Source organism: Scomber scombrus, chromosome 14 (assembly GCF_963691925.1).
Source record: "Scomber scombrus chromosome 14, fScoSco1.1, whole genome shotgun sequence".
NCBI lineage: Eukaryota > Metazoa > Chordata > Actinopteri > Scombriformes > Scombridae > Scomber > Scomber scombrus.
Window position 1 is genome coordinate 28926929 of NC_084983.1, and position 13940 is coordinate 28940868.

The 13940-nt window shown below is 40.2% G+C and overlaps 3 protein-coding genes across 4 annotated transcripts in view; 2 read left to right on the top strand and 1 right to left on the bottom strand.

Moving 5' to 3' along the window:
* Positions 1–1568: 1568 nt before the first annotated feature.
* Positions 1569–3054, top strand: LOC133993585 (uncharacterized). Its single transcript, XM_062432576.1, has 4 exons — positions 1569–1977; positions 2171–2199; positions 2393–2473; positions 2791–3054. The coding sequence occupies exons 1-4, from the start codon at positions 1671–1673 to the stop codon at positions 3052–3054; spliced, it is 681 nt and encodes a 226-aa protein (XP_062288560.1). The 5' UTR covers positions 1569–1670.
* A 1521-nt stretch (positions 3055–4575) lies between these two features.
* Positions 4576–6556, top strand: LOC133993856 (B-type lectin plumieribetin-like). Its single transcript, XM_062432958.1, has 4 exons — positions 4576–4638; positions 5042–5076; positions 6039–6132; positions 6235–6556. Exons 2-4 carry the CDS (start codon positions 5063–5065, stop codon positions 6502–6504), a joined length of 378 nt encoding a protein of 125 aa, XP_062288942.1. The 5' UTR covers positions 4576–4638; positions 5042–5062; the 3' UTR covers positions 6505–6556.
* A 5598-nt stretch (positions 6557–12154) lies between these two features.
* The window catches only part of nup98 (nucleoporin 98 and 96 precursor), a 33988-nt gene continuing 32202 nt past the window's right edge, over positions 12155–13940 (bottom strand). For both annotated transcript variants that reach the window (XM_062433272.1, XM_062433271.1), the window contains exons 34-35: positions 13801–13912; positions 12155–13625 (exon numbers count right to left, since the gene is read on the bottom strand). In XM_062433272.1, the coding sequence (XP_062289256.1) occupies positions 13426–13625; positions 13801–13912 (312 nt within the window). In that variant the 3' untranslated portion in view covers positions 12155–13425. The remainder of the gene's footprint in view (positions 13626–13800; positions 13913–13940) is intronic.

Consider the following 13940-nt stretch of genomic DNA (forward strand, 5'->3'; position numbering starts at 1 on the left):
GCTCATGACCATAGGTGAGGGTAGGAACGAAGATCGACTGGTAAATCGAGAACTTTGCCTTTCGGCACAGCTCCCTCTTCACCACGACCAATCTGTGCAGAGCCCTTATACTGCAGACGCCGCACCGATCCGCCTGTCAATCTCCCGCTCCATCCTTCCCTCACTCGTGAACAAGACCCCGAAGTACTTGAACTCCTCCACTTGGGGCAGGATCTCATCCCCGACCCAAGGGTGCACTCCACCCTTTTCCGGTTGAGGACCATGGACTCGGATTTGGAGGTGCTGATTTTCATCCCGGCCGCTTCGCACTCTGCGGCCGACCTTGGGTCGGGGATGAGATCCTGCCCCAAGTGGAGGAGTTCAAGTACTTCGGGGTCTTGTTCACGAGTGAGGGAAGGATGGAGCGGGAGATTGACAGGCGGATCGGTTCATAAAGATTATGAACAGGATCGGTGACAAAGGGCAGCCCTGGCGGAGTCCAACCCCCACCGGAAACGAGTCCGACTTACTACCGGCAATGCGGACCAATCTCTGACATCGGTCGTACAGGGAACGGACGGCCCGTATCAGGGGGGTCCGATACCCCGTACTCCTGGAGGAACCCCCACAGGACTCCCCGAGGGACACGGTCGAATGCCTTCTCCAACTCCACAAAACACATGTGGACTGGTTGGGCAAACTCCCATGCACCCTCAACGATCCTGTAGAGGGTGTAGAGCTGGTCCACAGTTCCACGACCCGTCTCTAGCTTCTGCAGCCGAGGGTCGGACCGCCAAGGTCCCCGCCTTGAGCTGCCGCCCAGCTCACAGTGCACCCGACCCCTTTGGCCCCTCCTACGGGTGGTGAGCCCACGGGGAGGGGGTCCCATGTTGCCTCTTCGGGCTGTGCCCCCATAGGGTGCAGGCCCGGCCACTAGGTGCTCGCCATCGAGCCCCACCCCCAGGCCTGGCTTCGGGGGGGGAGCCCAGTGACCCGCGTCCGGGAAGGGGAAACGTGGATCCATACATGTTTTCCATCATAAGGGTTATTTTGAGCTATGCTTTGTCTGGTCCTTCCCCCATATTGTTATATTGTGCTATATGGTCTTTTTTCTTTAACAATTTTACTCTTGTGAAGCATTTTGTGACCTTGCTGTGTGAAAGGTGCTTTATCAAATAAACATTAATAGCAATAACAATAATAGATAGTTAATATGTTAATGATGAGTCCATCTCTGAAATCGATATAACAATGCTACACATTCCCAGGTAGGACTTTATTTAGCTGTTAAGTGGTTTTACAGCTCTATCAGTGAACTGGGACTTTAACCTGACTAAATTATCTACGTAGTATTTCCACATTAAGATCAAATCACAACACAGAAAACAAATGGAGGTGTTTTTGTATTTCAGTGTTGTCCAGCAGACAACAGGACAGACCAACTAAACAAAGCATGATGAGACTTTTCCTGCAGCAGTTTGCAGAAAAACAACATTTGACTACAATGACTACAATAAGGATTTTTGACACTTAATTAACAGTTTTATGGACTATTAATGTTGAAAATCTCTGCCTACATTTGCAGCAACATTTGCAATGTTGCAAAATGTTTTTTTTGCGTGGTGGTTTCATCGGCCACATCTGGATCATGTTTCTCACTTTTCTGTCTCTTGACTCTTTGTGTGTCAGAAATGTCCTTAAATATTTCAGAGAGTGAATGGAAAACAGCCCTGACCTCCATCCTGGAGCAGCTGGATGAGCAGGAATACACGAAGATGCTGTTTTGTTCCTGTTTTGGAAAAATCCCCAAAAGTGTGAAGACTAGCAAGCCCAGAGAGGAGATGCCTCAAACACTCATCCAGTTCTTAGGAGTAGATGGGTCCATCTCTGCAATCAATGAGGCAATGGAGCAAATACCGAGGATGGACTCTGCAGTCCAGGACAAGCTGCGTCCCTTTGTGAACAAACTGAGCATCAAACAGGAAGAAGAGAACAAAGGTGAGTTCACATCTTTCCTCCTGGATAGAAAAGAAAATGAACAGGCTGTCCTCTACAATCTGTCACATTAAATAAAACACAGTAAGAAAACTGAATTCTGTCCTGTGAAACCTGCTGGTTAATGAAATGAGACCAAAACAAACAAGAGGAAGTCCTCAGTGTGGAAACTGACTGTTTGTTATTTATTTTAAAGATCAACCGATGAGCAGCCAACCTGACACGGTAAGAGTTATGAAATTACAATTAACGATGAATCTACACATGCTGGCATTATTTTACATACATTTATGCTGTATTTATGATCAAATTAATAGTTTTGGTGTCAAAGTATGAAAACCTTACCACTTTTTTAATATATTATTAATATAACATTCCTCCCATCATGTTTCCATTCTACATTTTCATACTGGCTCAGGACCACATCCTTACAAACCAGGAGCTGCGTAAAGGGGATTTCCTCATCAGTGAAAATGGCAAATACAAAGCTGTTTTCCAGGTTAGGAAACAAATATTCTTATTTTGGTTTAAATCAGTTATTTAATACATGGTCCAGTTTTAGGTTGGTTTTGACATCAAAGAACTGTGTAGAATCACATATAGTTTTAAAATAACAAACATAATCCTGGTAATCCATATTCTGTGATTGTTGTAACAAAGATATAACAACCCTCATGTACAGTTTTGAAATCCGTCCAGTGTGGTTTATTGAGACCAACTGTATTAGATCTTCTTAGTGTACTTCTGCTTCAGTCCAACATTGGTGCCATATTCTAGCTTGTCTGTCAATTAAAGTCTGATTTGTTCCCCCCACAGGAAGACGGTAACTTTGTCATCTTCGCTCTGTGTCCTATTTGGGCAACAGGAACAGCCGGTGAGAACCCTCATCGGATCATTGTGCAGCCGGACAATAACTTGGTTATGTACAACGGAAGAAACAAGCCGGTTTGGGCCTCTGACACCTGGGAAGAAAAGGAACACGAACACAGCGATAAGATGTGCCTCACTATGACCAACGAGGGTAAACTGGTTCTTGACAAAGATGGAGAGATTCTTTGGAGTGATGGAAAACAATGGTAGTAATGAAGCTTAGCGAAAGTTCAGTCAGAAGACTCTAAAACATACAGGCATAACTGGTCACTTCTGCCTCCTTCAAGCATGCTCATCTATTACCTAGATTTCTATGTCTAAGGGTGTGATTTTAATTGTTGCCAGTCACCTGTCAATCTCGCCAACCAATAGCAAAATGCCACTTCAGCCTTAGCCTATCATCTAGTAGCGGTCCGTTTAAATGTGCCTCTCTCCCTTTGCTTCAGTCCTGTCATACAGCTGTTTCTGCGCCCCACCACCTCCCCATCTCCGCCATTCTCTACAGGATCTGCAGTCTATTCCCATCTGCCATCTTCTCTTCAGTCTCATCAGCAATCACCAGCACCAGTGTCTGGACTTCGTGGGGGATTTATATATCATATCACATATATATGCAGCCATTCAGAGATGATTCCTCATGGAGTTCAAGCGCCAAAGACTTTGTCATTACTAAGATTTTGTTCATTACATATTTACAATAAATATCTTTCCATTCACTTGTCTCTCCTGATTGAAATGACAGTTTCAGACTGAAGTCATTATGTGGCAAGAAACGTGTGCTTTGTGCTGAGATCCTAATAAAGAAATGTGATATTAAACACTCAGTAATTTATGGTTATTTTTTCAAAGGTTTGATTTCTCTGTGAAAGAGCTATACTGATGATGGTGAATATTTACAATTCCTGAAGAAAATGCTTGTGATTTCTGCATATAGATAGATAGATAGATAGATAGATAGATAGATAGATAGATAGATAGATAGATAGATAGATAGATAGATAGATAGATAGATAGATAGATAGATAGATAGATAGATAGATAGATAGATAGATAGATAGATAGATAGATAGATAGATAGATAGATAACTCAAATATAAAAATAAATAACTATACAGAACAGAGACTACAGATATAACCACGACTATAATACATTGTTCAATGATGTTAATATGATCACTATAAAATGTGATGTATTGTTACATGTTAAATTAGTCAACAGTATTGTTTAGCTACAGCTTATAAATTAAAACATTTAAGCGACTTTATGACACAAAGCTGTTTTTAAACGTTATTGAGTCAATATTTATGATAATCCTACAATATAAAAATATATAATAACACTCTAAAAGGAGCAATTCTGCATAAAAAGTACTTTTAGTTTTGAAACTGTAAGTGTATTGTGTTGCACTGTATGTTTTACAGTGTGCTGGTGCTTTTACTGAAATGAATCTACTTCCTACACATTGAACAGAGGCTGAACTGTGAACTCCATCACACACCACAAGAGTTTGACAGGAAATGGTGGAACTGGGTCAAACCATTATTGTAAGGGTAATTATGATTAACAGTCAGAAAAGTACAATTGATTGGAGAAATTTCTGTCTTCATATAAATATTTGAGCATTTAATGTAGATAAACAGGATGGGAAGCAGGTTGTAACACATTATCTAAATTGGTATCTGTCCCCCAGCTGCACAAACATAACTTCCCGCCACTGATAGTAACTCTAACTGTCAAGGTATGATCATCTGAAAGCAGGAAGCTGCTCGGATGTGGTTGAAGAAAAGCACAAGGTGAGTGTCAATATTTCTAACAACACTTTATTTATTCCTTTTAAATATGAATCTACTGTGAGGTAAGATCCTTAATCACATTAACTACAAACTAACACTAAACTAGTCAGGTTGGAACAGAGGAAAGATGAGCTATTATTTTCTTTAATCATGTTAATTGTCCTGCTCTGAGTTATGATATTCTACTCATGCTGGCATTATTTTACATACATTTATGCTGTATTTATGATCAAATTAATAGTTTTGGTGTCAAACTTAGAAAAGACATAAACATATTATCCCAAGATAAATGCTGAAAGTCACACTGATGATTTGAAAGAAGCTGATTTGTGAAAGCAACAGATGATTAAAGTGGGAGGAAGATTTATGCTGATTCATGTTTCTCTCTACTTTGCCGCTGTAGGAGAAGAAGACCAACAGTGTGATGGAAAGCTGCGGGTAAAGATTTCTCCTCTCAGTTTATTCATTTCATGTGCTGCATACTCTCTGTGAGCTGTGGTTCATGAAGGTTTAATGTTAATGAAGTTACATGATGAGCTGTTTTTCCTACAGGAAACACTGACAGCCCTTCATTTGATGCAAATTTCCTGAAAATCTTTAAAGAAGTGCGCAGGTCTTTAACGGGTCATTCTACGATATTTAACATCAGTGTTTCTAGTGCAACTTGGTACAAAGTTGGTTGTCAGTTTTATATCATTTGAAATGACATTTGCACCATTTGGGTTTTGTTTTAACCAAAAGTAAGACTGAATGCTCCTGAAAATGTCAAATGGTGTAACCACAAAAGAATGATAAATATTACATATTTTATCACCTACAGTGAATTTAAGTGGACTTATACTAATAATGACTTCATTTAAAACATGTATGTTTCCTGGTCTCCATGGTTACCAGAGTAAATGTAATATTTCGAACAATTGTATTCCATTACCTTTATTTAATATAAAGTTATAATGTAAGATCATGCCAAACTAGTTGATATGGTGTTTTATTGACAATTTACTGTTTTTAAGCAAGTTGAATTATTTGGTACAAAGTTTTTATGGTTACACCACTTAGACATTTTTACCATAATCCTCTAATATATTCTCTCTAAATGGATTAAAAGCAGAAATTTGATGCTGGGTCCACAAAAAAAGAATGTTTGCAAGTTATTCATACGTTTATTTTATCATTTTAACCCTTTAAATTTAAAATAAACCACATGGACAATAAACACCTCATTGACCCTTTAATATTATTACTGAAATTGTGGCTGTGTAGCACCAACAATACTAATCAAGAACTCATTCATTCTAACCTCTCTGGGTGTTCTGATACATACAGAATGATCTTTCCATGTCTCTGTCACCTGGTGGACACCTGACTCACTAAACCTTTTTTAACTATTGTGTTGCCAGAACCATGTATGTGCGCCACATCGGCATTGATAACCATCTATATAAAGGGGATTTTATCATCAGCCCGAATGGCAGATACAAAGCTGTTTTCCAGGTGAGGAAACAAGTTTTATACTGAACACTTCTGCTTCAGTCCAGCATTGTTACCATATATCAACTTCTAAGTCAATTAAATTCCAATTTGTTCCCCCCACAGCAAGACGGCAACTTTGTTATCCTTGCTGACGGAGATGACTCTCCCATTTGGGCAACAGGAACAGCTGGTAAGAACGCATTCAGGATCACTGTGCAGGAGGACAACAACCTGGTCGTTTACACCGAACAAAACAAGCCGGTTTGGGCCTCTGACACCTGGCAACACTGCTACGGGTACAGCACAGCGATGCGCCTCACTATGACCAACGAGGGTAAACTGGTTCTTGACAAACATGGAACGACTGTTTGGAGTGATGGGAAAAAATGGTAGTAATGACAGTTTCAGACTGAACTCATGATTTGGCAAGAAACATGTGCTTTGTGCTGAGTTACTAATAAAGAAATGTGATATAAAACAAACTCTGTTCAGCGTCATTTAATTATGGCCTTACCCAATTTGGAGAAGATGAAATGTGCCAAAAGAAGCAGAAAGATAATAAGAATATTAAAATCGAGAAAGACAAAGTTTTACCTTGAGGAAGAGTTCAGCAACAAACAGCAGACACTTGTTGTGGCTTCATACTGGAGAGAGAAACTCCTCGATGTAATACCGGACTCGACAGAAGCAAAAATACGAGGAAATAAAATTACAAAAATATGTAAGAATAATCACATTCGTAGACCTTGATCTTCTCGAGCTTCAGTGTAACCGTCTGTTTCTCTGTTTGCTGACATCACAACTTTGAGTAGATTTGGTCCAGCTGAACATTTACACAACACATTTAATCATCTGTCTTTGCAGTCAAAATAATGTCAATGTGCTGTATAAAAGGGTTGATAACAGTTGTCCTCTTTTACATGGTAATGTTGGTGTTCATGTTTATTGCATTCCTTGTACTGACTACCTGGAGAATAAATCTGTCTTGAGAAACAGACATATTTCCTAATTTCCTCTCGTGTCTCTTACACTAAAGATGCAAAGTAAAAAACGTAGGTGAGGGAAATGTGAATCAGTTTAAAGCATCTTTTGTTACACATAAACTGTTCAACAGAAACTAAATTTGGACCCTGGTTCCTCCAGTTAAAACAAGTGTAGTTCTTGGTCCTTCCTGCAGTGGAAAGTGGAAGCATTTCATAACATATTTATTGAACAAAATATCATTAATGATAGACCACTTTTATATGAATCTTTCCATGCAACTGCAGTACAGCTGATTGACCAGCAGATGTCACCATTGACATTAAAATGGTTTGAAACATTGATCCGTGTTCAGCTCAGGAACTTAACAGTGGTTCAGAAAGGTTATTAATTTATTAATTAATGTCTATATGTTGAATATCTTGCAAGTGTTCAGACTTAATCCTGAGATCCAGAAATCATATGAAAGAAGAACTAATAACTTTATTTCCTACTCGTTTATTTAAAACATATTTACAACAAAATCATCAGGAAACACACACACACACTTGTCTTTATATCTTTGTGAGGACCCTTGTTGACATAATGCGTTCTAAGGCCCCTCACCCTCACTTTAACCATGACAACTACATTCCTAAACCCAACTAACTTTCACCTTAACACCAATTACAAACCCTCAAATTGCCCTTTGAAGTTGTGAGGGCCGACCAAAATGTCCCCACAATGCAGAAATGTCCTCACAACGCAGAAATGTCCTCACAACGCAGAAATGTCCTCTCAACGCAGAAATGTCCTCACTACGCAGAAGTGTCCTCACAACGCAGAAATGTCCTCACGCAGAAATGTCCTCACTACGCAGAAGTGTCCTCACAACGCAGTGCAGAAGTGTCCTCACAACGCAGAAATGTCCTCACAACGCAGAAATGTCCTCACATTGCAGAAATGTCCTCACAACGCAGAAATGTCCTCACCATTGCAGAAATGTCCTCACTACGCCGAATTGTCCTCACAACGCAGAAAGGTCCTCTCAACGCAGAAATGTCCTCTCAACGCAGAAATGTCCTCTCAACGCAGAAATGTCCTCACTACGCAGAAGTGTCCTCACAACGCAGAAAGGTCCTCACTACACAGAAATGTCCTCACAATGCAGAAATGTCCTCAAAACGCAGAAATGTCCTCACAACGCAGAAATGTCCTCACAATGCAGATATGTCCTCACTACGCAGAAATGTCCTCACAATGCAGATATGTCCTCACTACGCAGAAATGTCCTCACAATGCAGATATGTCCTCACTACGCAGAGATGTCCTCATAACACAGAAATGTCCTCAAAACACGGAAATGTCCTCAAAACACAGAAATGTCCTCACAATGCAGAAATGTCCTCACAATGCAGAAATGTCCTCATAACACAGAAATGTCCTCAAAACACAGAAATGTCCTCAAAACACAGAAATGTCCTCACAATGCAGAAATGTCCAACCAATGCAGACATGTCCTCACTACGTAGAAATGTCCTCACAACGCAGAAAGGTCCTCACTACGCAGAAATGTCCTCACTACGCAGAAATGTCCTCACAATGCAGATATGTCCTCACTACGTAGAAATGTCCTCACAACGCAGAAATGTCCTCTCAACGCAGAAATGTCCTCTCAACGCAGAAATGTCCTCACTACGCAGAAGTGTCCTCACAACGCAGAAAGGTCCTCACTACACAGAAATGTCCTCACAATGCAGAAATGTCCTCAAAACGCAGAAATGTCCTCACTACGCAGAAATGTCCTCACAATGCAGATATGTCCTCACTACGCAGAGATGTCCTCATAACACAGAAATGTCCTCAAAACACGGAAATGTCCTCAAAACACAGAAATGTCCTCACTATGTAGAAATGTCCTCACAACGCAGAAATGTCCTCACAACACAGAAATGTCCTCTCAACGCAGAAATGTCCTCACAACGCAGAAATGTCCTTACAACGCTGTTTTTTAATTGAAATTTGTTCTCTTAAAGATAGAGAGCATGCACAAACACACAAAGCAGTATTTATAAATACATGTAAAGTACTTCATTTGTCTTTTTACTTCATTCAGAAGGAGGGGGAGCGGGTCCCTGACAAGAACTCGAGGACAAATACTGGGCTGGATCAAGAAACAACAACAGAATGGCCTCCTCTGACAGGTCTGGGTCCTCCTACTATCAACTAATATGTATTTAATGTCAGGCTCAGACAGACAAAACTGGGACCCACAGAGCAGACCAGAGACAGACAGGTACGGTGAAGCAGTTTATTAACAGTCCAGGTTTGGTACACAAAGGCAGGAGCCTGGTTCTCCCTGAGGTTTCTTCCTGTTAAAAGGGAGTTTTTTCTTGCCATTGTTGCTAAGTGCTTGCTCATGTGTGAATGTTGGGTCTCTTTAAAATTAAAACCTGAAGAGTACGGTTTAGAACCTGCTCTATGTGGAAAGAGCCTTGAGATAACTTTGTTGTGATTTGGCGCTATACAAATAAAGATTGATTGATTGATAAAGATTGATTGCAGTCAGTACAGGCAGAAGTACAAAAACACGAGGCAAAAAGGGTAGTCCAAAAAACAGGCGAGGGTCAAAATCATCACAGGTGAGATATGGCTACGGTATATAAACGCTAGGCTAGACTGGTATCAATGGGAAAAACAAGGTCGGAACACGAGGAGTAATAATCACAAGAAACTGCCGGAAAGCTACTCACAAAACAATGCAGGAAATCTGACAAAGACACACTGGGGGAAACATGCATATATACACATGAGGGGAGGAGATAACGATGCGCAGGTGAAGACAATGGACAATCACACACAGGGAGTCAAGACATCTAGAAAGAACACAAACAGGAAGTGAGGGAATCCCAACAAAATAATACAGGAAATCAAAAACAAAACAAACTAAACAGTATGGGACCTTACATTTAATCCTACTTCCAGCGTGGACCTGGCCCATCTCTCTACTGAGTTGTATTTAGATACAACTCAGTAAATAATCTCTAAATGCAAGAAAAATTCATCAATTGATATGACAATAAAATGATTTGTCATTTATTTCCAGGCTATCATGTACAGCACAAAAAAAATTCAGAAAGCGACAAACACAAACAATCCACCTGAAGAGAATCAACTTGACAAGGATGCAGAAGCTGCCAGGATACAGTCTGATATACTGAAAGACCTGAAAGAAACTGAACAGCTGAAAGAAAGACTCATGAAAGTTACAGAATCAACCACAGAAATTAGAACAAAAATGGACGCAGAAGAGTTACGAAATGCAGAAAATGTGCGATATGAAAACAGAGCGATGGAAGCGGCTAACCACTGTCTGAGCCGACGGAAACAACTGGAAGAGAGATGTGAGCAACTTGAAACATTTGCCCGAAGGAATAATCTCAGAATTCGTTGGGTGCCTCAAGGAAGTGAAGGAAATGACATTGTTGGGTTTGTGAAGAAACTCATAAAGGAGGAACTGGGTGTTCAGGATGAAATCCTCATTGAACGAGCGCAGCGGGCCAATGGACAGAGGACGGAGGACAATAATCCTCCCCGGTCGATAGTAGTTCGCTTCCGAAACTACCACATGAAGCAAATGGTGCTTCAGGCCGCTCGGGCAAAGAAGGACATTCAGGTGAATAACCGCAGGATTTACTTTGATGTAGACTTCACCACCAAGGTGTACAAGGAGCGTGCAAAATACAGAAAAGTAAGGAAACAACTTGAGAAGAGGCAGATCAAGTCGCACATTATTTTTCCTGCAAAACTGAAAATATTTGCGAGCGATGGAAAATTCAAGGTGTTTGATGACCTCAAAGCTGCAGCAGAAGGTCTCCGAGAGTACGGCATCAACATGGAGATCCCATCCGAGGAGACGTACTGCTGCTGCTCAATGAACTGGGACTAGAAAAGCTAGTCAGCCAGAAGATGAGATGACATGTATGTAAGAGTTTTTTTTTTTATTGTTTTTTTTTATTTCTATTTCTATTTTTTTTTCTTTTCTATAATTTCTATTGTGCTTGTTTCGCTATTTTAAAGTACCAGACCGAATGTAAACCAAATAAACTCAATTAACTCAAACTTAACTCTTTTCTTTTTTTTTTAAGAATCTCTGAATATCTCTCCTTTCTTCATAGCTATTCTCTTAATATCCTTGAGGGGAAATGTAATTCAATCAATCACTCAATCAATCAATCAGTCAGTCAATTCACTTTGAAGTAATAGCTATAACTACAAACGTCAAGCAGGATCATTGTCAGATCGGGTTAGAATCAGTGTGTTCGTGGGGCTCTGGGACCCCTTAGATAACAGCTTTGACTCCATTAAAATGTCAAAAAGAAAGGAGGTGTCAACCATGTGCCTAATTATGTCTATTTATAGGATCTACAAAGGTTTACTTTTACATAACTACCGACATCTTCGATCACTTTTAATAACACAATTAACACATATTGCATCTCAAGCATTTGTGGCATTTGAATGAAATTTGCTCTGCCTATTTAAACGTCTAAAAAATATGTGAACTGTGAAGATGAGCTAATTGATACAAACGAAAAGTCTTTAAACAGCCCTTAAATCACAGAGCAAATAAATAAGTCACAGCTTGTTCTGTTATAGCTACTTAAATCTAGTCTGTCACACTATATTTCACACACTGGTTGGTCAGAAATATAACATTAGCTCTATTGAACACACACATCTGCAAAAAACTCCCTCAGTCTTCCGTCCAGAAAATAGCGTTTCATATTTCATGGTGGTATCCAAATAACAATAAAAAAAACAAATATCAAATATGATTCACTTGGTATTATAGGGGTAAGACCTTTTATATACAGTCTATGGTTAAGACTCGTCTCCTTTTACCTGAAAATATATATTAAAAACAATACCAGTGTTTGTCCAGCAGGTGTCGCCACTTGCATGTTAATATTTGAGACTGACTGATTTTCAGCACATGAACTTCACTGTGCTTCATAAAGATGATTAATTATTAATTATGTGACTGTGGACTGAAGTCTGAATCATGAACAGAACAGATAACTTATTTCTACTTGACTTTATTAAAAAATATTATCAACAAAATCATCAGGAAACATGCACACACACACACACACACACAGTATCCATCCATGTAAACTACATACATCCACTGTTTGTGTTCAACAGCAGTAAACAGACATCATGAAGAGAAACACTGAAACTGATTTTACTTCCAGAAGAAAAGAAAAAGAAAAAAAAGAAAAAACCTCTTGGCAAGCTGACAGTTAATCTACAACTAAAAAACTAAAAGTGATCAATAAGTGAAGGGTTTCATTCCAAAACACTTTGCATCTAATTTATTAATAATTAAAGGTGGAGGATAAAAACGACCTGATATTTCCTGTTTGATTTTCCAAAAATATACACTATTTATATAATTACATGCAGCTCGTTGAGGAAGGAAACTCTTCACTGCAGAAAACCAGACAAGCCAATAATGATAATATTAATAATAATAATAAAAAAAACCTTGTCGTTGTTGCTGTTTTGTGTCGGTAACGTGCGCACGCTTCAACTCACATTCAAACCAAACAGGAAAAAAAACAAGAAATCTACAAAAATAGACCATCAGGCATTTTTACACTTTGCATGTTGAGTTTTTCTGAGTCGTTTGAACGTCCGTCGCCGCTCCGCGTCTTTTAATAATTCAGATCTTTATTCACATATTGACACATGAACAAACGGCGCTGGGGGTCGGAGGTCAAACGAGTCATTCAGAGTCACATCGTACAAACAAAAGGCAGAAACAAACTCACTAGTCTGTTTGTTTTTTTTGGAGCATTTCAATGGAAATAATGTAACTGAATATCATTTTTTAAAGGAGCAGACCAGAGTTTTAACTGCAGATCATTCAGGAAACTTTATCAGATGTTTAATGTTTAAATGTTCTCATTGTTTCAACCTGGGAGAGAAATACTGACATCAATCTTTAAGGTTTGTTTCAGTTGCTTTTGGTTATTTTTTGCAGTTTAAACACAAAATTATTAGAAGAATCTGAATCGTCTCTTTAATGTAAAGTAATTCTGACTTATTGTAACAGAAATAATGAATCTGATGGATCCAGTTTCTCTCTTTTATTAAAGTAAAGTGAACATTTTGGGGTTAAAACATGAAACATCTGGTTTGATCCTTTAAAAACAAACACACACACACACACACGTTGAGGAATGACGAATCGAAGCAAAACTTTCTGCGTCAGAGTTTCATGATGTTTGAGCAGCTGAAGGTTTCAGCCAATGAAGAAGAGGCGACGGCGTCCGCTGCTCTGCGCTCTCATTGGCTGACGATCAGCTGCCTCAGGTAGGACTGCGTGAGGCCTCGCAGCTCCTCCAGCGTGTAATCCTCCGGCATCGGCAGCCGCGTGATGTGAGGAGCGAGCTGAGCCAACGGGATGCTGAGAGAGTCGGACGCTGCGTCGCCCTGCTGCAGACTGAGGACCACACGAAGGATGTTCGCCACACGCTTCGCCATCTCTGCACAGAGGAGGAGGGGGGGGGGGAGAGAGAGAGAGAGAGAGAGAGAGAGACAGAGAGAGAGAGAGAGAGAGAGAGAGAGGGGGGGGGGGGGGGAGTGAGAGAAGGGTTAATGATAATAATAATAATAATGATGGTTTGAGTAATCGGGGAGCTAAGGGGATCGAGCTCATACCTGATTGGGCGAGTCGGTCTCTGGCGGTGCTGCAGGGCAGCAGCTCGATCCGGCTGCACAGAGACGTCACATCGGTGTGAAGACCCTCCAGCTGGTAGCCGGTGCTCTCCATCTGAGGGGAGAGGAGGGGGGGGGGACGT